This window comes from Coenobita brevimanus, chromosome 60 (assembly GCF_032717465.1).
Source record: "Coenobita brevimanus isolate Jiangsu-jjx chromosome 60, ASM3271746v2, whole genome shotgun sequence".
In the NCBI taxonomy this organism is placed as follows: Eukaryota; Metazoa; Arthropoda; class Malacostraca; order Decapoda; family Coenobitidae; genus Coenobita; species Coenobita brevimanus.
In genome coordinates this window covers 37,217,793-37,245,734 of record NC_137013.1, presented here as the reverse complement: position 1 = coordinate 37,245,734, position 27,942 = coordinate 37,217,793, and the positions used below count along the sequence as shown (strand labels likewise).

At 41.2% G+C, this 27,942-nt stretch overlaps 2 protein-coding genes across 2 annotated transcripts in view; one reads left to right on the top strand and one right to left on the bottom strand.

Annotated features, from left to right (window-relative positions):
• The window catches only part of LOC145403032 (uncharacterized), a 68,144-nt gene that overhangs the window by 12,710 nt on the left and 27,492 nt on the right, over nt 1–27,942 (bottom strand). The gene's annotated exons all lie outside the window — the stretch shown is intronic.
• LOC145403072 (hyaluronidase-like) lies at nt 1,060–27,742 on the top strand. Its single transcript, XM_080274907.1, has 8 exons — nt 1,060–1,248; nt 6,594–6,747; nt 15,215–15,387; nt 16,408–16,515; nt 19,879–20,078; nt 22,938–23,079; nt 24,559–24,723; nt 27,695–27,742. Exons 1-8 carry the CDS (start codon nt 1,060–1,062, stop codon nt 27,740–27,742), a joined length of 1,179 nt encoding a protein of 392 aa, XP_080131033.1.

The window sequence follows — 27,942 nt, the reverse complement described above, 5'->3', positions numbered from 1 at the left end:
AGTACTTGGTACTTGCAGTATCTTGGTTTGTTTTTACTAATGTAACAAAACCATCATTGGTGTCCAGAGTAATTTGCTGGATTATACAGTGGGTTATTGCTTGCATTACTACATAGGTTACTCTTCAGTACCAGTGTTTAAGCCAACTTAACACAGGCATGTATTTTACTCTGAGAAATTACTCATATATTAATGAGTACAGGGATAGTATCCTGTTTAATTATTTGAATATCATTAAAACAGGCTTGACTGAGCTTCACATGATACACAGACATGTTATAAAAACACCACCTCTAATACCATCACACCACTCCTGAATTGACTGCTCTAGCATGTATTCATTATGGACAGTGGGTTTAGCACATAAATGATAATATGTGAAGGTGTGTGGTACATATAAAGATAGCTGGGCATCAGAGAGCAGGCTGTCAGGTCTATGCACACACACACACACACACAGACACACACACACACACACACACACACACACACACACACACACACACACACACACACACACACACACACACACACACACACACACACACACACACACACACACACACACACAGACACACACACACACACACACACACACACACACACACACACACACACACACACACACACACACACACACACACACACACACACACACACACACACACACACACACACACACACACACACACACACACACACACACACACACACACACACACACACACACACACACACACACACACACACACACACACACACACACACACACACACACACACACACACACACACACACACACACACACACACACACACACACACACACACACACACACACACACACACACACACACACACACACACACACACACACACACACACACACACACACAGACACACACACACACACACACACACACACACACACACACACACACACACACACACACACACACACACACACACACACACACACACACACACACACACACACACACACACACACACACACACACACACGTTAAGAAGTTTAACTAAGCTTTCCACATTTCAGATCATGGAATGTTTCATGGTGGCTCATGCGTGGCTGTGTGTTGTGGTCTTGTTGGCTGTGCTGTCTTCTGCCTCAGCATTCACTGTGTACTGGAATGTACCCTCATACCTCTGTTCAAAGTTTGGCATCCACATTAACGTCTCCAAGTTTGGCATTGTACAGAACACTGATGATCTCTTCTATGGAGATAAGGTGAAGGATGCTGATTTGGTTGTCATTAAGATTTCCACCTTAACTTGGCAAAGTTGTATTTTATTTTTATTTGTTTATTTTTATTTAGTTTTTGTTTTTTAGTAGTATAATTCTTGGAGCTCAGTGGCTGAATAAGACAGCATCATTCTACAATCTTTACATAGCATTTTTTTGTGACTAGCACCATAGTCTAATGCTGTCATCTGCTTTAGCATTCACCATCTACAGTACATGGATGTACAGTTGTGGACATGTTAAACAGAAACACCCCATCCACCAGCGAGGTGGTGTAAAACTCAATGCATCTGGTAACACTGAGAGGTATGGAACTTCACTAGGCTTCATTTGGTTGCGTGGATGAACCGAACACGGTGATCATTGCTGCTGTGCACAGTTATTGATGGTATATAAACAATGTCCTGCCTGACAGTACAGTATACTGAAAAAAACAGCATTTTGTGAATATGGTAATGGAATAATTTCACCCCACACATGTTCGTATTTTATTCACGTGAAACACAGGTTTCATAAGTGTGACTTTCAACAAACTTTGTGAACGATACAACATTTACCGATGGCCAGCATATAAGCCATTATAACATTATCTGCATTCCCACACCTGTCATAATAATCACAAAATTATTGTGATCCCCCTCCTCCCTGACCGTGAACCTGAAACTGGTGGACCTCTTTAATTGATGCAATTTCATAAGAGGTGGCACCACAGAAGGATGCAGGATGGGATGCCTGGGAGGCAGGGGGAGGGAGGTAGATGAGGAGAGGGTACTAATGGGAGGGAGGGGGCTTTACAGGAGATGAATGATGGGGTAGGGGAGAGTGGACTGTGGCTGGAAGCTAGGATGGGATGGATAAATAATATTCTGGTGACATGGTGCCAAATCAGCTATAGTTGAAAGTTACTCATGGAATTTGATAATCAGTCTGTTAAACGTTATGCAGACTTTGGCACGTTATGCAGTCTACCAGTATGTTTTGTTATATCGTCAACAGGATGACATTTTCCCTACAGGGTGACACATTGCACAAAGCCTGCATTACTAGTGTATGGTGACAGCTATGTCATCACATGGTGATATATGAAATGTCCCTAGAATGTTTGTCTCATGTCACACCTGTTGTCATAGCCATTGGGAGCTATTTTTGTTGTGTTTATGTAGTAATATCAGGGATGATGACTGTGATATCAAAATCAGAGGAGGGAGAGGTTGAAATTTTCTTTTACCACAGTAAATAATATTTCTTGCCACAGTAAGTAATATTTAACAGTAGTGATTTGTGCCCATGGTTCTCGTTAATATCTGTATGGCACCAATGTAAATGAAAATGTGATTTACTGGGGGGGGGGGATGGTTTGGGTCTCAGAATATAGGTGGTGAAACTGGGGTGGGCTAATAGGTGAGTAGAGAATTGCCTTATCAGCTGTATTACATGATCTTTAAGTTGGATTGCTGTAAACCCTATACTGATGGAGTAAATCACGGTATGAAGGATGTGTAACTGTTAAGCAGTCTGATTCACAACCTTAGTATCTGATTCACTGTCTGCCTCTCCCTCTTCCTGACAACTGCGTGCACTCAGACATGGGTACTGACGAGGAGGGGAGATGGCCATAATGACTGCAACACCACGAACAGCGGATCATATGTTTATACATCAGTGACAGTGGTTCACCCATCATCTTTATTGGATTGCAGTATACACTGCTACTCAACCAGGGCAGCAGCTCCATGTTCGGACACTGCTGGGATGTATGGCACAGTAGTTGCTCTCTGTGAATGGGGCAACAGTCCTCATATTTATCAATATCCTGTCAGTTTCATGCAGTGTGAATGTTACTCAGTTGTTAAGCATAACAAAACACACTGCAGATAAAGTGTGTGTTTGCATTTAATACAAGCAATTTCTTTAACCAATGGCATAGTTGATGATATATGCATGTGCACAGACTGGATAACTGCAGACATTACAACCTTGTTCCACCATCATTGGCTTGAGGATTTGTGAAGGAATGCTTGGGGCATACAACAGGTGCTGAAAATGAACCCAAGTATAACAAACAACCACTGGCAATGTGTAAAATCAACAGCCAAACACGGCATGCAGAAAACGGGAACATAAACTTGGGTTAAGTAAATCTACCTTTATTTTACATTGGTGCTATACAGTTATTAATGAGGACCATAGGGGCCATAATTACTCTCAGACTGTTCGTATTTATTGGTGATAAAGGAAAAATCTGAATAGGTCTGCCCTTATTCTGTATGTGATATCAGTCGTCATCCATGATGATACTATGTAATAGGTTACAAGAGTAATTCCCAGTCACTGTGACAACAGCTGTGACATCGGACAAATTGTAAGGATGTGTCAAATAATTGCACATTAACAAATAGTCACCATACTCATAATACATGGATACTGAGCCACCCAGTGGAAAGTGTCATGAACTGTAACAAACCATGACGGTCAATTACAACATGTGGCAACGTCGACATAACGTTTCATGGTCTAACTCTATTATTCCATATTCTCCATGAAATTATGACTTGGCCCAGTCATCACCTTGTAATCTATCCCACCCACTGTAGCTCTTGTTGTCTACCAAAGTTCACTGCCCCTTACCCCATCACTCCTCTCCCTAGCCCCCAGTTTGACCACTGTTGCCCCCTTCCTCACTAACCTCTCTCCTACTGTCTCCTAGGTTCCCCACCCTCACCCTGCAGCTTTCTGTGGTGTCACCTCCTGTATGCAGTGAACTTGCTTCAATTTCAGAGGTCTACCAATGTCAGGTTCACAGTGGGGAGGATGGGCGTCACAATAATTCACTGTTCCTTGACAGTTGTGGGGAAGCTGATAACTACGATTTATATGATGACTTGCTAGCTGTTGTATGGTTCATGACCCGAAATTAAACCATTCATGAAATCTGTGTCATAATTTTAAATAACTTGCCTTAATCATGACAGTATATTTTCTGGCTGAACATTGCTTACACTCTGTATTATATTACCACCAATAACTGCGCACAGCAGCAGCAATTACAACGTTTGGTTTGGCCTAGCGACTGAACGAAGCCTGGTGAAGTTCCGTACCTGTCAGTATTACCAGATGCAGAGAACATTGCACCACCTTGCTGGTGGACAGGATCTTTATGTTTGATATGTCCGCAACTGTACCTTCAGATCTTTGCTCAAAGTTTGGGATTCTTACTAACATCTCTTAGTTGGGCATTGTACAGAACTCCTGTGATATCTCCCATGGGTATAAGTTGAATTATATAAGTTCTTTAGGTATAAGTTGAATTATACAAGTTCAGTTTTCACCATGGAATTATAGTTTGTCCATTGTATATTTTTTTTCCAGCTTTAGGAGAGATATTGTGTTGTGAGAGTATTAATGGAGACTGTTTCAAACCCCTTGAATAACAAATGTTTTCTCTAAAGTTAACAAAATTACCCAGAGGTAGCAGAAATAAGCTAAAAATGTGTTGTCTAAAGGAAGAGATTAACTTGGTGTAGAGATTGGTTCCTTTACACCTTATTTCCTTTAACTTGTTGAGAGAATAGAACATTCTGTGTCACTACATACTGTGCATAGCACTTTTTTATGACTTTCACTATGTTTATTTGTTATTCTTGTGTTTCAGCTTCGCATTCAAGATGGAAGATGGGAATTTTAAACATAGTTAAAGTGGACAGAGTATAGTAATTGTTTGGTTATACAGGATTCTTTCATTATTGGTGGGGGTCACATACCTAAGATGCTTTTGACACACTTATCCCATCAATGTATATCATTATATAATTCTTATGCAACCATTCATATGTTAACATGATTTATAATTATGGAAAATGCATTCCTTTTATACATACCATTCCACCATAGGCCCGTCTCATTTGTATTGAATACTTTTTTAGCTACAGGCACTAAGAATATTGTTATTTATTAAAGCTAAGAGAGATTTGTAGATGGAAATGAGTAGAGCTGAAAGCAGGTGACTACCTACATATAAACAGTAACAAAGAAGACAGGCTGGCACCACCTGGTGCATTATTATGTAAACATTGTATTATTTTCCACTGAAGAAGCTACAGACAGTAAGAATATTTATTAAAAATGAAAGTGAGATGTGTAAGTTAAATGAAAATGGCTAGAACTGAAAGCAGTCACCTAGCTACGTACGTATGGTAGCAAAGAAGACAGGTTAGCACTGCGTGGTGCATAAAAGGAGCTACAGACACTAAGGAAATTTTGTTATTTATTAGAAATGAAAGTGAAATTGGTAAGTTAGGTAGAAATGAGTAGATATGAAAGCAGCTGACTAGTTATGAATGTACAGTAACAAAGACGACAGGCTGACACTGCTTGGTGCATATTTATGTAAATATTTTAGTGTTTTCCACAGAAGGAGCTATAGACACTAAGATTATTTTGTTATTTCTTAAAAGTGAGAGTGAGTGTGTGGTTGGAAGTGGGTAGAGCCAAAGCAGATGACTAGCAGGTTGGTGAGAAGATGCTACCAGTGCCTGCCTTGGAAATAATAAACAGTTCCTGGCTGGAAATAAAAAAGTCCGTCTATAGTTGACAAAAAAAAAAAGAAAAAAAAAAAAATGAAGTACTGTAGAAGAAGAGTAACGAAGGAGTACTGTATTATTTTTTGTTAAGTAGTTCTTGGTGAAATCTCGATAAAAAAAAGAAACTGGTTGATTTTTTAGTCTATTTCACTTAACAGTGTTGATAGCTTCTGCTACAGACATTTTCCTTTTCCCACTTCTGAATGCTGTGTGCTCCTCTGAAATAATGTAAAATTGGATTGGTGATGGTTGTGATGACTTATTTTATAGCTTTCTTCTTTCATTTTATTTATTTTTTTAAAGTCCTGTTAGTAAAAGGGTATGTAGTGACTGCTTCATGCCTCCTCAGTACTTTATCTGGTCTTTAGAAAAGACAGTATTACTGTGCATTGAAAGGATTAATGAAGATTATTTTCAGCCACTTTAGTACAAGAAGTCTTTCCTAAGTTTTTTTTTTTTTTTTCTCCAACATGCTTGCATGCATCAGCCTTGGTCACCTAATTGCAGCTCTCCATGCTGCCTGATGTCTGGCAGCTTCCCTGTTCAGTCCCTTATCCCTGAGGTGTCACTCATTGACCTCATCTCAGGTCTTGTTCAGTCTACTACTTGCAGCCCTACCCCTAATGTTAACATTTCTCACTTTTTGCACCCAAGTGTAGGTGAATGAAAATGTATTGCAATAACTGGATAGAATAAAAAAGATGTGTCTTTGTTCTGAAAAGGTTAAGAACATAGCAGTTACTCACACAGGTTAACATATTCTACAATCCTGGACTATTCCCGACGCTGGCCCCAGATGGCAGTGTGAGGGTGAACGGTGGGATCCCTCAGAGGGGTAACCTCACAGCCCATGTTACTGCCTTCACTGCCAAGGTCAACAAGCATCTACCACACAACTACGGAGGTCAGAGCAGGATAGGACTGATAGGGAGAGATGTAAGGAGGTGTGACTGATGCTATAGGCCAGGTCAGCTTCCTTGCAGTTAAACAGATCAGGATTGGTCAGGTTAGGGCAGACCATTTCAGGTTTTGGCAGGGCTGGTTAGTGGAGTGTCAGGGGTTATATTTAGCAAATCTCACATCCCATGTTATGGCTGTCACTGTCACAATCAACAAGCAGCTGCCACACAGATACACAGGTGAAGGGGAGGTAGTGGTCAGGTGGTTAGCTAGGTGCCTCATAGTATCTGCCCCCACCCTTACCATACCTATAAAATGCCTAGGGATTAGAACGCTCCATTTAACCCTCTTGAACTCTTGCTGCAATTTGCGTCCCACCGCTTCCGAGTACAGGCAAGCCCTGATTTACGATACCCTAGATGCAATACTCTGGAGTAGTGATGAGGGTAGAAATACCACCCTACCCAGCCTATCATAGGCCTACCCCTGGTTTTGCGATGGGTTTTTATTTATATATTTATTTTTTTTACCGATTTTGATGATATTTTACTTAAAAATTTGTGTTGATTTATAAACTGTTTTTAGACTTAGATTAAGGTGTTTTAGTAATAGGCAGAATGAACACTGTCATTTGGGGTATGGATTCTTGCCCATCAGACGAGGTACAAATCAGTGTGGAGTCAGCTAGGTGACTCAACAAAGAATATTTCGTGTTTGACCATTGAACTGTCATCTAACCTATCATGGAACACATAATAATAATTTTAAATCCTGGTAATAATAATTATGAAAACCTTAGAGTAAATATTTCATGCATTGATGAAAACTGACATTGATAAATCATGTGTTTACATTTGGGCTGTTCAAGGAAAAATTCTTTGAAAACACAAAAGAATTTCATGTTGGAAAATAAGAGAGAAGAAAATAAGGGAGCTCAGCAACCAGTACAGTAACTAAAATTACATAAATGAGGGGCCGTTGAAAAGGCTATCCTGATAGCATTATCGATCAAGAAATCATGTGTTTGCTTTCGGGTTGTTCAAGGGATAACGCTTTGAAAATACAAAGGAATTTGTAATTAAATGTTGGAATATAAGAGGAAGAAAATAAAGGAGCTCAGCAACCAGAACAATAACTAAAATGACATAAAGAGGTGCCCTTGAATAGGCTATCTCAATTGCGTCATCAATCGATAAATCGTCTTTATGTTCGGGCTGTTCAAAGGAAAACATTTTGAAAATACAGAGGAATTTCTATATAAATGTTGGAAAATAAGAGAGAAGAAAGTAAAGTAGCTCAGCGGCTGGAACAGTAACAAAAATGACATACAGAGGGGCCGTTGAAAGAGCTATCCCGATTGCATCGCCGATTGCATTCCCTGTCAAAATATCAATCACAACAATTCACACCTTAGATGATTCTGTGTCATTCATACATTATTATTATTATGCATAATACATGTTTATTTAATTGTCCTGGGACCATCTGATGATGGGATTGTATACAACGCTGCTGCTTCTTCTCTACCAAGTTTGAATACGAGTCGGACATCGCATTCTTCAGTGACCTTGACTGGGTACAAGTGAGACGGGCACTGGTTTTAGGCTTAGGTTAGCTTCCTTTACAGCTGTTAGGCCATTTAGATTGACTTAAACTTTTTGGGGGGCTCATTTTTGGTGGGATTAGGATTTGGTTGGGGGGGAAACCCAAGGCTCGAAGAACGCATCCCTATACTTTACATGTTAAATTTTCCGCAAGATACGATACCCTGCCTTGTGACAGGGTTTTACTTTACCAATTGATCGTTAAACTGGAGTATGCCTGTACTGCATGACCCCCACAGGCTGGCCCATACCTTACATGCCACACACCCCTCGCTTAGTGATGTGCGTGACATCGGAAAATGTTTCCATTCAACTTTCTCCCCAGCCCTTATTTACAACTTCCTAATGAACGAAAAAAAGGAAAAAATTACCATATTTTATCATTCATTTATTTATTCAGTGCTGATTTCTCACAGATATGTAAACATTTCATCAATGCTTGTTGAGAGAAAGTTGTAGGGGATTTATTTGTGATGATTTATGTAAAAAACAAAAAAAAATTACACTTCTAGCTCTATTAGAAAGATTTTATGGTGTACGGAGCAGAAATATCTTATGGCCTTTGACCACACCCAGCCACTTCAGCAGCGGGTGGCTCAGTATCATAAAATGTTTCCAATCATTTCGTTCCCCTGCCCTTATTTGTAACTGTATTGCTATGAAATTGCAGTGCAGTACTACATGTTATAGATGAATATATGATCTTCCTAATGAAAGAAGAAAAAAGAGAAGAAAAATATCTGTCTATCTATTGCCAGATGCCTTAATCCCTTATTTGGGGTGGCCACAAACAAATCGCCTCCTCATCACCCTGTCCTCCGCCATTTCACTGCTCTGCTCCCAATTCACACACCCCTCTCTCATATACCTCTCCACTCCATCCCTCCATCTCATCCTTGGCCTTCCCCACCCTCTCTCCACCTCCACCTCACTCACATACACTCTCCTCATCAGTCTCTCACTCTCCATCCTCTCCACATGGCCAAACTACCTCAGTGTGTTTTTCCTAACACTTCCTTCCACATCCACACCACAACGCTCCTTCACTTCCTCATTTGTCAGTCTATCTCTCCATGTGACTCCACAGACTCCTCTCAAATAACTCATTTCCACTGCACTCACTCTTGACTTGTGTCCCTCCAACAACATCCAAGCTTCACTTCTGTACTTTAGAGTTGGTATCACAGTACTGTCATGTAGTAGCTTTTTCACTTCCATGCTCACTTCCCTGTTTCTTATCATTCCCCTCAAGGAACCAGCAGCCTTTCTTCCTTGTTGTACCCTTTCAAGCACTTCACCGTCCAAACTTCCATCCCTATTCATCACTACCTAGGTTCTTAAAATGTACTCACATTTTCCATTTCCTCCTCATCCAGCCTCACTGTACATTCACTGACTTCACCTCTCTCGAAGACCATCACTTTACTCTTCCCTGCATTCACCTTTAGATTCTGTTTCTTACACACTCTCCCAAACTCATCCACGAAGCCTTGCAGCTCCCCTTCGTCTTCACTTAACAATACAGTATCATCTGCAAACAACAGTACAGGGAGTTTCCAAACACTGCCCTCTCTCATTAGGGCCACTCCTACATCCAATGCCCTACCTTGTGTCTGTTTTATAACCCCATCAATATACAGATTGAACAACCATGGAGACATGACACATCCCTGTGTCAACCCAACCTTCAAAGAGAAAAATTCACTCAGTTCACCATCCACATGCACTGCAGCCTTAGCACCCTCATACATACTCTTCGCAGCATTCAGCAACTTCCCATCTACTCCATATATTCTTAACACTTTCCACAATCCTTGTCTATCCACCCTGTCATATGCTTTCTCCAAATCCATGAAGGCACTTCTTTGCCTTCTCTAGAAACTTTTCCACTAAAGATCTAGGAATGAATATCTGATCTACACAACCTCTTCCCTTCCTAAAGCCTCCCTGTTCTTCTCCAACTAATTCCTATGTTATTTCCCTAACTCTGTCAATAAGTATCCTACCATACACTTTTCCTATTACACCAAGAAGACAAATGCCCCTATGATTACCACACACTTCTTTTTCCCGTTTTCCTTTGTACAAGAGAATAATTATACCTGACTTCCAATCCTCCGGGACGCTTCCTTCCTCCCAGGCCAATCTGCATATCTTCCACATCCATTCTAGTACTATCTCTCCCCCATGCTTCAGCATTTCACTACACACTCCATCAATTCCTGGGGCTTTCCCCATTTTGACATTCTTCATTGCTTCCACAACTTCCATCCTACTAATTTCTTCCTGCCTTCTTACCTCCCTCATTCTCCCAACCATTCCGCAGCCAGTTATACTCGCATTACTTTCATTCTTTATGTTCAACAATTCATTAAAATGTTCTCTCCATCTGCTCACTTTTTCTCCCTTCTGAACTAGTGGTCTACCATTTTTATCTTTCACTCCCCTACTAGCTTCATTGCCACCCTGTCTGACTCTCTTTACCTCTTTCCAGAACATTTTCTTACATTCTGTCCACTTGATACTCAAATTCCTTCCAAATTTCTCATCCACTCTCTTCTTACATTCTCTTACTAATCTTTACACCTCTCTCCTCCTTTCTGCATATAACTCTCTCGTCCGTCTCTCAGCTTCTTCCATTCCCCTATTTCTCATCCATTCATTATATGCCTTTTTCTTTTGTGCCACAGCCTGTCCCACCTATATATTCCACCATGCTGTTCCCTGCACCCCCTTTTGTCTTCTCTTCACCTCACACACCACCTCACTTGCTGCACATATTTCTTCTGTGAATATCTTGCACACACCTTCCACGTCCCCCATCTGCTCCAGTTCATATTTACCCAATCGTTCCTCCATTTCTCTCTTATATTCTGCCTTTTTCTCATACTCTTGTAACCTTTCCACTCTCCTTGCATATACTCCCTCTTCTGTCCTTCCCTTCTCCTATTTCTCCATTTTACTTGGACCTTGATTCTGACCACCACCAAGCGGTGGTCAGAAAGTCCACTCCCCCAGCCTCTACAGTATATGCTCTTGCATCCATTACACATCTTCGCATCCTTTCATCCACACACACATGATCAGTCATTACCTTCCTTTCATTCAGTTCACCATCCACCCTTCTCATCACTCGCCATGTATACCTGTGGATCATTTTGTGTTTGAAGTGGGTATTGGCTATCACCAGCCCCCTCCTGCACAGATGTCCACTAATTCACTGCCATTTTCATCTATCTCAGCAGGCACACCCCACTCACCAACTACTCCATCCACCTTCACATTGCTTAGTTTACCATTCATATCACCAATCAAAAACACTCTCTCATTCCTTTCAAACTTTTCCGTGCACACTTCCACATTTGTCCAGAACTCTTCTCTCACTCTGCTTGCACGATCTTGCGTTGGTGCATACACGCACACAGTTGCTCACATTTGTAGTCCAACTTTCAGTCTTACCCTTACTTACAATTCTTGAGCCAACTTATCCATACTCTTTTATATTCTCCTTCCATCCGTTACAACAATACACACTCCTTCTTTTGCCCTCTTATTCACAACTACTTCTGCACATATACCCTATCCATACTCCCATTCTCTCACACTCTCACCGTCCCATTTAGTTTCAGTTAATCCACATACATCCACTTTCGCATCCTCAAGCACCTCGACAATCTCTCTCTCTTTCACCTCATCATTTGCACCTCTTACATTCCATGTCGTCATGCATATCATGTCCTTTGTTCGGTCCTTAGTTGTTATCTTTTGGTCAGTCCTGGTCCGAGGCTTCTTGTTCGTATTTTTAGTTGGTTGTTTTCCGGGGAGGGGCACTAGCCCTCCACCAACCCACTTGCTGTCATGCAGGGAACACGTGTTGGTTGGTTATAAGGTTACCACCCAGCGTTGTAATTGATTTCCTGGTTTACAGGAAAAAATAAGCTACCATATTTTGATTGTTCACTCATTTATTCAACACCGATTTTTTAGAGATACAGGTATACCCCAGTTTAACGATGCAATTGGTTAAGTAAAAACCCATCGTTAGGTGGGGGTATCGTATCGAGGTAGATTTAACATGTAAAGTACAGTCACTACTTTTTATACTATGGGGTTACGTCGGGTTATACCTTAACATATAACGAGTTTATCGTAAATTGGGAGATTGAAATACATTATAAAAGGGGGGGTTACATCAACTTAACTTCCCAAAGTCACCTGCCCAAGATTGAAACAAAAATGACAACCCACCTTAATCACTTCCTGTGTCAGTCCAAGTCATCTCCAAGTCATCACCCCCGAGGCTGGGGGGACAGCTAGTGCTTACAGGCACTAGTGGTCAGCCTCTGAGTCAGACAGGAACAGGATACACATGAATGAGTGGAAAAGACAGGGCTTTGAAGGGATGGCGGGACATGTGCAACTGAACCAAAACAATGCTTTGCACACCAGGGCCGCCGTTTTGCCTGAAACGAGCAACAGTCGCCTTGCGTGTGCTTGGCGTTTCGTACGAAATTTTCCGATGTCAATATCGTTATAATGGGAAAAATCATCGTAAATCGGAATTTGGGGTGTAACTTTTTTGTTACCGTTATAACGAATTATCGTATACCGGTTCAATGTATAACGAGTAGTGACTGTATAGGGATGTGTTTTTGAGCCTTGTGTTTCCCCCCAGCCAAGTCCTAAACTCACCCAAATGAGTCCAAAAACAAGTTTAAAGCCAATCTGAATGGCCTAACAGTTGTAAAAGAAGCTAACCTAAGCCTAACACCTGTAAATAACTCACTAAAACCAACAGTTAAAATCTGAAAATTGTCAAATATGTCTGGAAAAAATCAAGCTTAGAAAACTGTACCCCAAAATGACAATGTTCGCCCCACTTATAGCTAAAACACATTAATCTAAGTCTAAAAACGGTTTATATATCAACCTAAACACATAATTTTAGTCTAAAGTATCATCAAAATCGGTAATCAAAAAAGCAACCAAATCCTATTGTTAAACCAGGGTTTGGCCATCGTTAGGTGGGGTATGATGGTATATTTACCCCTATCGCCATGCCGGGGTATCGCATCTAGGGTTATTGTATATCAAGGTATACCTGTATATAAACCTTTCAGTTCTCCACTGAGAAAGATTGTCTTTTTACCAAAATCACGGAGAAAAACAAAAGAATTCATGATGCTGTCGGCAAGTGTAAAGGAGCGTCCACAGGCTGTAACGCGTGAGGGCAAACTGGCGCAGGGACCCTTGTGTGTGGGTGTGGGGAGACAGCTGATCAACGCTCCATGTGGCCCGGACCCGCGTTGCGTCCACAGCGCAGGTTAGGACACAGTTGAAAATTGTGGCGAAAAAATACTGTTACCTTTGTGGTTGGACGTAACCTGCATCAAAAAAGTGCGAGTGGTTGGACGTAACCTGCATCAAAAAAGTGCGAGTGGTTGGACTTCACTTGGATGCAACCTGTGACGAAAAAGTGCAGGCAGTTGGATTTTTTGCTGAGCCCTCATGTATGAATGGGTTAAAGTGACAACCCTACGACACTACCTATGTATCTATAGTCAGACACCATAATCCAATAAGGGGTGGCTGTTTGACTTTAAGTTTGCTACACAAATTGGTTAAATCCCCAGGAGGTGACTGGTGGGTTTTCAGCTGCATAATGCCACCAAGAGGAAAAGGCTGGTTGTCTACTGGTAAATGTACTGGAATGTCTATCTATCTATCTATTGCCAGACGCCTCAATCCCGTTCGTTTGGGATGGCCACAAACAAATCGCCTCCAAGTCGCCCTGTCCCCCGCCATTTCACTGCCCTGCTTCCAACTCACACCCCCCTCTCTCATATACCTCTCCATCCCATCTCTCCATCTCATCCTCGGCCTCGGTACTGGAATGTGGTAGCCAAATATTGGATCCATTCACCTTAGAAGGGGTATTGTGTGATTGGATGTTTTTATTACATTATTATTACTATTATTTTTATTATTGCTATTATAGTATTATTATTAACCATGTAACCGATAAACAGATGTCTGTTCTGTGGGTTAAGGTGTGTCAAAATGACCCACATGGGAATAAATGTGGAGGGGGGGAGGGCATTGAGGTTCATTGCTCACTTTGCCATTAACGAGTGATCAGCTGAGTCTAGATTCGGTTTTATTTAATGAGGAGAAAATGCACTTGACAGGTTGGTGATGATTGGCTAAATGCACCATGTCCTAATAACATTTACTAACCCAAATTTCCCCCTCAGATATATGTTGTCAATTAATAAGGCTAACAGTAACGAGATTGTGAAGTAATGTTGAATTCAGCCAGTCTTCACCAACCTGTCAAGTGTATCTTCGCGTTGATGAAAAACTAAGTATAGTTACCGTACCTAGCCCCAGATCTCTGTGCACCTTATTGTGCAATAAAGGATTCCATGATGGATGGATGGATTTTTACCAACACTGACAAAGTTGGAGGAGGTTATGTATTCACCCATGTCTGTTTGTTTGCTTGTATGTTGGTGTACAAGGTATCTTAAAAAGTTGTTATTGGATTTCATTGAAATTTAGTGCATTATGGGCAATAGATCAAGGAAGAATTTATTGGATTTTGAGGTGGATCTGGGTCTGGATGCAAGGAATCATAACATTATAAATGTGGCAGGAGTATGCAGTCTGTGAAATTGTGTAGGGATAGACTAGACTATAGAGTTAATTGACTGTGTGAGTCCTTAGAAATATTCATTTCATTTGGTAGGAAAGAGAAATTAGAGCTGTAATTCATAAATTTTATTGGCATTGATGGCTGTATGTGCTCTTTGAGCACTTTCTAGTTATTGTTATTATTATTATTATTATTTATTCATTGAATCATAGGCATAGCGGTCCTAGATTTTGAGGCCTACTATCCAAGCCTGCGCATGAACCCTCCTGAGTACCAGGAGGCTTCCCGATCGTGGGTCACTGCGGCACATCCAGATTGGTCACCTCAGAGGGTTGAAGATGAGGCACAGAGGAGCTTCAATGACACGGCCAGGGAATTCTTTGAGGTGGGATGGATTTTAAGATGGAATATGATATTATGTGGATTAGAGTTGTACCCCACCCCTTTTTTAAATTTCTTTTTGACAGTGATATCTTTTTGTAATTTCTGATGTCAGATAATTAGATATGCTTAAAAGAGCAACCAAGAGTAGCATAGGTGTTGAAGAAGGTTATATCGAACCCCCTAGTTCTAAAAGTGAATAAAATTGTTTGGAGATAAAAAACAATAAAAGACATTAATTGGCTGAAGGGGTTAAATGGGCAGTCAGTGGAAAGGTCTGTCCAAGATATGTTGCAGGAAGACAGTAAATAAAGCCATTCATCATCCAATCCTGTGTTGCCCCTTGAGGAGCATAGGAGCCCTGGGCTAGGCAAGTTGGTCTTGGCATGTAAGATGAGAGTGACCAGCCTCACTCATCCCAGAGTGGCATTACATGAGCAATAAACCCCAACCACCCCTTGGATATAAACCTGCATTGACTCAATCCGAGTGGAGTGCCTTAATTACCCACTAAACCGCTATGTGCCATAATTTGTTTATATGGTTACCACCCAGCTTAGTAAATGGTTTCAGTGTACAGGAAACCATTTGGCTTGTCACTTAGTGTAGAGTCACCTGTAGACAGAAGGAAGAGAAAATAATGAAGGAAAGAAAGAAGAGGAAGGAAGGATAGAAGGAAGGAAGACAGGAAAGGGCAGGCATCTGAGAGCAGCACTACATCAAGTGAGTGGATGGTGAGTGCCCCCGCCTATCACATATTATTATTATTATTATGTCTTTCATAACAGCTGTTCATAAGGTGGATAAAACAGCTACTCCTAAGAAAGTAGAAGTTGGTATGGAAGTACAGTACTGTGTAATAGAATATTTTATATCCCAGAAATTTCTTCCCATGATCTATGAGATGCACTGTATTACTTCTGAATTGCCAGTTTCAGATAATTTAATCCCTTTCAAAATCTGCTATGCCTGTAGGATACCATTATTCAACTAGTCAGTAATCCTGGCCAACTATTCCTCACAGGCACTACTATGGATGGGACGAGAACTGAGGCCAGGGGCACTGTGGGGTTACTACCACTATCCCTATTGCCACAACTATCACCCTGGGGACGCACATTGCCAGCCTCAGGTCAGCCAGTTGTATATGCATTGATATATTGTGCTGTAGCTATTGCAGTAACCTTATTCAGCTGGGATGGGAGATGAAGCCAGGTGTACGGCGATTGCTATAGTTCTTTCACATTTACTTGGCCCTGATTTTCCTTCTTTTGTGGCTTAATTCTGATGGGTTAGTGGCAGAATAAGATAATGATGCAGCTCTGTATCCCTTCCATAGCACTTTGTGACTAACACTATATTCTGGAGTTAATCTCTTGTTACAGCTCAGTATTCTAGATGGAGAGATGGCAGTTTTAGGTCAAGTTAAAATAAAAGGAGTAAACATATCCTCATTTTAAGGGTTGTGTTCCTATGTATCACAACTTTTTCTGCCCAGCTGATGTCGTAAACTGAGGGGCACTAGCAGATCAGCATTATAGGTTGCAGCTTCACTTGGCATTTTTTTTTTCTGCAAATTATAGTGGACTTAATAGCAGAAGTGAGCATAAGAAAAGGGGGATTTACAGCAAGAACTCACTGTATCACACTCCTCACTGTCACAGCTGTTACTCTGGGGAATTTGCAAGTTTCAGGTCATTTTGGTTGGGCATCTTTTACAGTAAGGCATGTATACTTGTTGATTAACCCAAGTCCAGTGATGCATTTCTCATTTTATCCACTTAATGTTTTGCTGCTCTCGGGTGTCTGCCCTTTCCTCTCCTCCATCCTTCTTTCCTTCCATCCTCTTCCGTCTTTCTTTCCTTCATTCATTCCTCGTCCTTCTGCCTATGGGTGACTTTACACCCCCTTTTCTGTCTTTCTTTCCTTCCTTCTTTCCTCTTCCCTCTGCCTGTGGATGACTCTACAGTACACTGACTGACAAGCCAAATGGCTTCCTGTACACCAGGAAACCATGTACTATGCTGGGTGGTAACCATATAACCAAATTATGGCACCTGGTGGTTTAGTGGGAAATTAAGGCGCTCCAATCGGATTGAGCCGGTGTAGGTTTCTATCCAAGGGGGTGGTTGGGGTTTATTGCTCACTCAGGGATGAGTGAGGCTGGTCACTCTCATCTTAAATGTCAGGACTAACCTGCCTAGCCCTGGGCTCTTATGCTCCTCATGGGGCAATGTAGGATTGGATGATCAATGAATGAATGAATGATTTTTTTTTTTTTTCCAACTTGGAAGGACATCTAGTAGTGAAGAGGTTACTGAAGGCTATATACATTTATAGCCCCTCCAGTTTGAAAACTCTTCCCTAAGCCAAGTGAAATTCTCTGGAGATAAACAAGAATGAAATATAAAAGTATATCATCAGGTTGAAGGAGTTAACTTAGGTTTCTAACACATCTTTCATAGTAACTTATTTTGCATATTGTCAGTCCTCAGTTGAAGTTGTTTCACTTAAAGTTGTTTCAACATTAATTTGCTTAAGAATCCACCTTTTCTTTATTTTAAGTTGCCTGTGGATTCATTATAAAGTTATTTTGAAGTCAGAAAACTGATACCTTGGTTATTATGCATAATTGGTACCGAACATGGTGCATGATAACGAAATTGTGCGATAACGAAAGAACAGAACCCTGTGGTATCAATCTTAAAGTTGTTTTACTTGAATTCTTGGATATTTTTGAAAATATCACAGTTTTACACATGATATAATTGTTGGAGTGGCCCTGGTGAGAGAGGATAGTGTTTGGAAACTCCCTGTACTGTTGTTTGCAGATGATACCGTGTTGTTGAGTGAAGACGAAGGGGAGCTGCAAGGCTTGGTGGATGAGTTTGAGAGAGTGTGTAAGAAACGGAATCTAAAGGTGAATGTAGGGAAGAGTAAAGTGATGGTCTTTGAGAGAGGTGAAGTCAGTGAATGTACAGCGAGGTTGGATGGTGAGGAATTGGAAAATGTGAGTACGTTTAAGTACTTGGGTAGTGTGATGAGTAAGGATGGAGGTTTGGAGGGTGAAGTGCTTGAAAGGGTACAGCAGGGAAGAAAGGTTGCTGGTTCTTTGAAAGCAGTGATAAGAAACAGGGAAGTGAGCATGGAAGTGAAAAAGTTACTACATGACAGTATTGTGATACCAACTCTAACGTATGGAAGTGAAGCTTGGACGTTGTTGGAAGGACACAAGTCAAGAGTGAGAGCCGTGGAAATGAGTTATTTAAGAGGAGCCTGTGGAGTCACATGGAGAGACAGGCTGACGAATGAGGATATAAAGGAGCGTTGTGGTGTTGATGTGGATGTGATAGGAAGCGTTATGAGGAACACACTGAGGTGGTTTGGCCATGTGGAGAGGATGGAGGGTCAAAGACTGACGAAGAGAGTGTATGTGAGTGAGGTGGAGGGGGAAAGAGGGAGGGGGAGGCCGAGGATGAGATGGAGAGATGGGGTGGAGAGGTATATGAGAGAGGGGGGTGTGAGTTGGGAGCAGGGGAGTGAAATGGCGGGGGACAGGGCGACTTGGAGGCGATTTGTTTGTGGCCACCCCAAACGGGATTGAGGCGTCTGGCAATAGATAGATAGATAGATAGATAATTGTTTTTATATACTTGGATAAACTTGGAAATCAGCTCCAAACATAACAGAAAAACTATTAGGAAATTTTCCCATTCTTTATGCAGGTCTTCATAGCAAAAAGGGACATCAGACAGACGACATATAACAAGGAATTACAACTTTATTGATGACAGTTAAACTTCAATGGGCCTTTTTTTTTTTTTTTCTCTCCCAGACCTTTAGTTTAATAGGAAAAAAGAGTGTCAGAAAGGCAGTATATAATGAGGACTTTTTGTACAATATTTAAGTAAGTCAGTACAGTCATGTCTTTTATTTTTGCTACCTCCAAGCAGTTTTATGCAGCTTTAGGTAAACTTCTCATACTGGAAGAAATATAACAGTTACCAATTATCCTCTCAGTTTGACAATGCCTTATTTGTAGTTATTTCATATTAATGCCAGGTAATTTTATTTTGTGTAGGGGGAACCCATTGTGCTAGAAGAGGTATAAGCAATATTCAGTTAACCTTTTTTTTTTTTTTTTTTTTTTTTTTTTTTTTTTTAAAAAGCTTGTTCCACCTCCAGGTAAAGTGTTGTAACCCATTAGACCACAAGACATTCATTTGAAAATAGATTTTTAGGCTTGTGAGATAGAGCCAGGATTCCAGGGGTGTGAATGAGTGACAAATTCCACTGTGCTTGCTGTTAATAGTTCTCTGTCTTTCATGCTTGCTTATTCCTTTTTTCTGGGACCTACTGCACCCCATCTTTGGGTAGGAAAATGAATTCAGATGATAATTATGGTTATAATTCTTTTATTATACTAGAGTGTTGAAGTCAGTGTAGGCTAGTTGAGGTAAAGAAGCACGGTAACACCACACAATAAATCTTTCAGGTGCAGGAACACAACAATGCTTCTGTGTGGCTGATACAAGGCAGCACTGCCCTCTACCCAAGCATCTACGTGACAGAGAAAATTGGGTGGAGCCCTCGTGCCCGCCGACTGCAGGTGCGAGGCCGGCTGACCGAGGCTGTTCGGATGGCCTATGTAGCCCACACCCCTAACATGCCCATACTGCCATACTTCTGGTACAGGTTGGTGTTCCGTGAGGTTTGCCTAATGCTGGATATGTAGTGCTGCTCTCGGGTGTCTGCCCTGACCTCTTCTCCATCATTCTTTCCCTCCATCTTCTTCTGTCTTTCTTTTCTTCATTCTTTCCTTGTCCTTCTGCCTACGGGTGACTTTACACTCCCTCTTCTGTCTTTCATTCCTTCATTCTTTCCCTTCCTTCTGCCTATGGGTGACTCTACACTGAGTGATAAGCCAAATGGTTTCCTGTACACCAGGAAACTATTTACTACGCTGGGTGGTAACCATATAACCAAATTTTGGCGCCTGGTGGTTTAGTTGGTAATTAATGTGTTCCAATCGGATTGAGCCGGTGAAGGTTTATATCCAAGGGGTGGTTGGGGTTTATTGCTCACGTAATGCCACTCTGGGATGAGTGAGGTTGGTCACTATCATCTTAAGTGTCAGGACCAACTGCCTAGCCCCGGGCTCCTACGCTCCTTATGGGGCAGCGTGGGATCGGATGATGGATGGATGGCAGTAATTAGAATACAGTAATCCCTCTAATATCCGAACGCCCAATATCCGAACATCCCCACTAACCGGACATAATCCTCCTGGGATCCAATATTCCCAAAATGGGCCAAAAACTGCAAAAAATTCGAAAAAAATCTGACTTTTTTCCCTCCCATAATTTGAAATTCCCGCCTGGCGCCAAACAGCTGTTACACCATGGTCCCTTCACCCCTTCCTTCCTCCCCCTCCCCCCTCCCCTGTCAGGTTGCCATTTGGTATTTTTCATTACCAAGTGTGGGCCAATTTGGTAATGAAAAATTCGTTTGGTAATGCATTAGAATAATGCATTACCAAATGGATTTTTCACATGTATGAGGATACACAGGATGGAGATGGTGGATTGTTTGCTCTCTCTGATTAATCTGCTACCCTACATAGTGTGAAAAAAATCAACATGGTGTTAGTTATAAGGAGAGTGATTACATGTATTTCCACTTGTATATATAATTAGTGAAGAATATATGCTAGCTTTACGAATTTGGTAATGAAAAGTTATATTTGACAATGAAAGTTGAGGAGATTGGTAATGTGGCTGTTGCGATCTGGCAACTCTGTTACCCCACCAACATCAACAGTCACAGCTTAACTCCGATGGAGAGCAGATACTCTTAACAGTGTAAGCCACAGGTGCTTGTTTTTTGTGAATAAACAGTGAATAAACTGCAATACCTTGCCACTAGAACACACAGGAATTTACAGTGTTGTGCAGTGTTAAGAAATTGGAATTTAGAGTGCAGAGGATTAACTGTGGACTGCAAACTGGCGGTTCAAACCAGTCCAAGACCAAGGGACTTGTAAGTACCCAGAATGTTTAATATTGTATAAACTCACCTCTAAAACCTCATTTTATGGTTCTTTTACATTTATTTCAGTCTTTTATGTCCCTTATTGGTGTGATTTGGGTCTTAAATAGGTGCTATGCATGTCCAGAGGGAGTTGTATAGGTGTTTTTCAGAGTTAGGGTCCGTAAGTACTAGTCCATAAGCTGGGGCCCAATATCCGGACAGGACCACTATCCGGACCTGCCTATGGCTCTATTGATCCGGATATTGGAGGGGTTACTGTACAATGATAAAGGCATCAAGACATCCACAAGGCTTTTGTTGCATCCCCCCCCCCACACACACACACCACACACACTGCTTTTCATCTGGAATAAATATGCATTGTCAGAGGTCTCACTAAATATGCATTGTCAGAGGTCTTACTAAAGCTGAAAGAGCAGTAATGAAGGGGTTAAACCAGCTTGTACCTGCACAGACACCACAACATATGCTTCGTGTTTCAGGGATGGACCTCATTGTTATCATTAAATGATTTTATTCTGCCTCATCACACAATTCCTTCCCTGTCAAGTACCATACATTGCACAATAATCAGTTTGTTTTCAATGATGATTGAAGGGTCAGTTCAATTAATAACTCAGGAAGATTCATTCGTACTTGAGGTTCATCGAATTACACACAACCAGTGAGAGTACCTCTCGTGGCTGCACGCTCAGGTATGCAGCAGACCCTTGCTTTAACAGACTTTAGTATACTGGGTATTGGATTTAACAAACACTGCTAAGGCCACCAATCTTCCGTCAGCTATAACAAACAGTGTCTGTTAAATGGGTTACAATGGTTCACAGGACATGTGTTTCCTACCCACTTTATTCCAATCTGGCCTTAAATTGTCCTCTCCCCTTCATGCCTACTGAGTTGCAATAACATACTCTATTAATACAGTACTAGTCATGAAATGCAATGACAAGGATGTGAAACAAGCTGCAAAAGGGCAAAATTTTGGGCCACGTTAGTGTAAAATGGGTATAGTTTTCATATCTAGCACTAGAAATGCCATTGTGCTCATTTATTTTCAAATGTGCTAGAAGTCCCACCTTTGGGGGCCATCAGATATAACGGACTATCGCCCTTATTGGGTCAGCCTTCTTGCCAATTGGGTCAGCCTTCTTGCAAGGGTCTACTGTAGTTACATATTGCTGCCGCCTGACAGATTTATTCAGCCTCTAAAATACAGGCAGCACAACACAGTGTGCTACCTCTTAGGATGGAAGGCAGGGTTTATGGTTTCTTTATGCTGCGGTGAGGTGATTTTATTCAGTTAAACCTCTTCACTTTGATCCCCCCCCCCACCCCCCCCCCCAACATAAAGCATCTACTTGGGAAGGAAAGGGATAGCAACACACTCGTCATCCCCTTCAGCAAATGAGGTTTTCCCCTCTGCTGAATAACCTCATCTGGTAGTAGGAAGAATAAAATAGAAGGTATTTCTTCATGCATGTAAGCACATTTCTTCCCCCACAGGTACCATGACACAGTGCAGTATCTCTCAGGGCTGGATCTAGTCAATACATTAGGGCTAGTGAGGGTCATGGGACTCCAAGGGGCAGTGATCTGGGGCGGCGGGATGGACATGGCGTCAAAGGGGCAGTGTTCGGATTTGAAGGTGGGTGGTTGGTATCTGTACAGTATATTTTGATTTGTCTTCTACGGCTGTATTCTGATAGGGCTAGGAAAGTCTCTAACACTTATTCATTCATGATCTGTGTTGCTTTGTACACATTAACATGTTTTCAGTTATATACAGGCATACCCCGGTTTAATGATGCATTAGGTTAAGTAAAAACCCATTGCTAGGTGGGGTATCGTATCACGGGGTAGATTTAACGTGTAAAGTTTAGGGATGTGTTTTTGAGCCTTGGTTTTCCCCCCAACCAAGTCCTAAACCCACCCAAATGAGTCCCCTCAAAAGTTTAAAGCCAATCTAAATGGCCTAACAGCAGTAAAAGAAGCAAACCTAAGCCTAAAACCAGTGCCTGTCTTGCGTGTACCCAGTCAGAGTCACTGGAGAATGCGATCTCCAACCCGTATTCAAACTCGGTAGAGAAGAAGCAACAGGATTGTATACAATCTAACCATCATACGGTCCTGGGACAATTAAATAAACATGTATTATGCATAATAATAATGTGTGAATGATGGAGAATCGTCCAAGTTGTGAATTGTTGTGATGGAGAATTGTTGATGTTTTGACAGGGAATTCACTTGACGGGGAATGTGATCGATGATGCAATTGAGATAGCCTCTTTTTGTCATTTTTGTTGCTCTTCTGGTTGCTGAGCTCCTTTGTTTTTTTCTCTCTTATTTTCCAACATTAATTTAGAAATTCCTTTGTATTTTCAAAGCGTTTTCCTTGAAACCGAATGTAAACACATGATTTATCGATCGATTATGCAATCAGGACAGCCTATTCAAAGGCACCTCTTTATGTCATTTTAGTTATTGTTCTGATTGCTGAGCTCCATTTATTTTCTTCTCTCTTATTTTCCAACATTCATGTAGAAATTCCTTTGCATTTTCAAAGCGTTTTTCCATGAACAGCCCGAATGTAAACACCTGATTTATTGATGTCACAGATTTCATCAATGCATGAAAAATTTACTCTCAAAGGTTTTCACAATTATTAATATTTTTTTAAAAATTATTACGTATTCCATGATAGGTTAGATAACAGTTCAGTGGTCAAACACGAAATATTCCATTTTGAGTCGCCTAGTTGTCCACACTGTTTTGTACCTTGTCTGTGTACCCCAAATGACAGTGTTCACTCCACCTGTGACCAAAACACATTAATCTATGTTTAAAAACAGTTTATAAATCAACCTAAACACAAAATTTAAGTCTATTATATCATCAAAACCGTAAAAAAAAAAAAAAAATCGCAAAACCAGGGGTAGGCCTACAATAGGCAGGGTAGGGTGGTATTTCTACCCCCCTCCCCCTCACTATTCTGGGGTATCACATTTAAGGGTATCGCAATTCGAGGTTTGCTTGTACAGTATTTCATATGTAGCATATGATGATGAGACAATGCTGTTGACTTTAATGACGATGACAATTAAAGGTATGATGATCTCCATGACAGATGTATGCTGAAACAAGGTTAGGTCCACTAATCAAGTACCTGAACGACCTGCCCCTCTCCTCCCTTCCTCGCCTCTTACGCTCCCGCATGCGTCTCCACTCGTTTGTCAATTTCGCACTCAGGCAGCCTTCCAGCACAGTCCACAACCAACCACACACTTCAGAGGTAAATACAATTCATTGAGGCACATCCATAGTTCATTCACCTTAACTTGTTTGAGATTCTTGTGTAGCCTGTTTCATATAGGTCGGTGGGAGAACATACTTTGACTTGACATACATCAGATGGAAATGCAGTACAGTGAGATGCTTTTAAGACTCAGGCTGATATGACTTGCTGCCAGCTGAGTAAAACTGTCTGGTGTTAGCTGGATTCAGAGGTTTGAGAGGGATGCCATCACACATGTCACCTGTTCATTATAACAGGACAAGTGCCCCCAGTTCCATTTCTGTCCCATGAAAGAAAGGTAGTGTATCTCAGAAGGGCAGCTTTAGCTTGCATTCCACTGGGCTAATGTTCAGATGAACCTAGGAGTACAGCAGCAACAGCAGCAAAAATACAACAGCAGGGACTGTGTGTTGGTTAAAGTGCATTTGGTGGGCAAGTGTGTTTTGATGTGAGGGGTGGCACCACAGTGAGGGTGGTGATGGTTGTACTGTATGCACAGGGGTCCAGTCTTACAGATGACTTGAAGTCCATCTGTTACATAAAATACCACCAGGGGTGAAGAGTCATTCTCATACTCTGGACCCCTTTAATGATAGGCCATCTTTCTCTTTTTAATTTCCTCTTCTCCCAGACAATTTTATTTAGCTTCAGAAGGATCTCTAGTAGTGAAAGGGCTTATGACAAATCTAATCCACAAGCTCAAAAAATCACTCCAAACCCGGAAAATCACCTGGAAGTTCGGTAACAGGAATATAGAGAAAATTTGTCATTGGATGGAAAAGGTTTGATGTGAGCTGCCGTAATCTAACTTTGGACCAGTATGCCTCCAAAAGTACCAAAGTGGTAAATGGAATTGGCTGCTACTGTTGCAAGATTCTCAAAGCAGCATATTACAGTAGTATTTAATGAGTGATATGTAACTAGAAATCAGATAATGTACTTAAGTTAACCATATCAACCAGAGGGTTTAATTTGTTCGTGCTGTCCCCATGCAGTTTATTGGGAGAGATCTCATGTGTAGTTGGGAGTAATAAAGGCATTATCTAATCATTCAGTTTTAAAGAATCCCTTCAAGGCAGTATATCATCATCTGAGGGTTGCAAAGATAAAATAAAAACTGCATTAACAAAGTGAAGGAGTCAAGATAATATTATAGTTTGTACAGTACAATGTCATTGGCACTTGTTTCAATGTTTCTGTGTGCCGACTGGGTACGTGAAGCACACAACCCTGGGTGCTGTGATGCAAAAGTGCTAAGGTAACAGAAAAGACTGGCATGGTTAAAAACAGCTGGTTATATTGTTTTTCATATTAGCATTTTACCTTAACCCCTGTCCACTGGGTACTGCCTATACACTTCACAATCGGGATGCTACATGGCCGCCGGGTAGTTGCTGTACACACAAGCGACTTCCCGCCACCATTTTAACTGGCAGCCATTTCATCTTGGCATCAAAGGGTAGGGAGGGAGTTCTCCATAGCACACAGATGTGAGTCAGTCTGTCCCATGCTTTTGCCAGATGTACAGCGATGTCCTCAGGTTCCAATTTGTCTGATTCCGTCTGTGCCGCCTGTAGCCAATTGCATCATCCACCCCTGCCAAGCCTGTTTCCAAGGATCCTAGAAAAGGGCTCAGTGATCATGCCATAAGGCATGTCTTGGATGCAACAGTGTCTAGTGTATGTAGTAGTGGAGAAGTTATCATGTTGAGAGCAAAGTCATAGCCAGCGCCACAATTAGACGCACGAACATGTCCTGCTCTTGCACCAAAAATTAGTTATCTTCCTCACGTTGTTACTCGTCAGCACAGCAACCAACAGACCTAGAAATACTTTCATTCGCAAGAGGAAGAGTTGTTGAATAATATGGTCTTTGATTTGTTTCCCTCTGTGCTATACTTTCTGGGATTTGAAAACAAGCAATTTCCGGGAAATTCCTGTAGTGGGGTGACGACTGCATTAAAAATAGGGGTTAAAAGAGTCTGTCAGTACAGTATGGTATGCCAAGTAACTAACTGTTGTAATGGTCAGAATGTGTGTGAAAGAAGAGTACCATGTAATAGGTCTTATTGCTCAAACACAGTATTATTTCAATTTCATGTGGCTCATAAGGATTAAGTCCAAGGTATGATAGGGGTTTATTCCTCACATAATCTCATTCAGTGGTAAGTGACTGGGGGGTAAGTGACATAATTGTATTTAAAGAAGTGACTTATTTCAACTGCCACAGCCACAGCTGATTCAACTCATCAGGATGACGACACCTTATTTAATTCATGATGCCACCTAATAATTAAATTCAAGTTATTGTATTCATCAATCCATCTATCAACCCTTCCCCTGTTGCCCCACGAGGAGCATAGTAGCCTGGGGCTAGGCAATTTGGTCTTGACATTTAAGATTAGAGTGACCATTCTCACCTATCCCTGAGTGGCAGTACGTGAGCAGTAAACCCCAACTATCCCTTGGATATAAACCTGCACAGTCTCACTCTGATTGGAGAGCCTTAATTGCCCACTAAACCACCAGGCGCCATAATTTGGTTTATGTGGTTACAAGCGTAGTTATTGTATTACCTATTGAACTTTATTCTGTTGTCATTTTGGTTGTTTTTTATGTTTTGCAGTATTCTCTTGGCTTTATTCTTTCCTATACATGTTTCTGGATCCTGTTCAGCCTATTTATTAGTGGGATACTGTATAGGATTAGGGTAATGGTGATGCGACATATATGCAGGTGTGTAAAATGCCAGTACTATTATATACTTTGTTGTATTTATGTGAAATATTGAAGTACTCCTGTTTCTGAATAATACCCACCCCATTTATAATGGAGTAAGTTATAGGGTGACGACGATGATGGAATTTATACTGAGCTGTGCACAATACCAGTGATGTTATAGGCAATGTTGCTTTTTAAGAATTAAATATACAGTCTCTAAAAGCCATTTTTATTGCCCCTCTTTATAGATACAGCCATCATATGGGAGTGACATGATCAAGGTGGACTGTGGATAATTAGGTAAGGTACTCAGTGCATTCATGCAATGTAGCTTTATAGTACAGTACAGCAGCAAGTATTAATGGAGCACTATGTAGTAATTCCTCAACTATTACAGGAGAGAGCTCTTATATTGAAGAGGGTACAAACTTTCTCCAGTTATTCCTTCAATATGATGACTTTTATTGGGGGGATACCACCCAGTGATTCTAAAAAT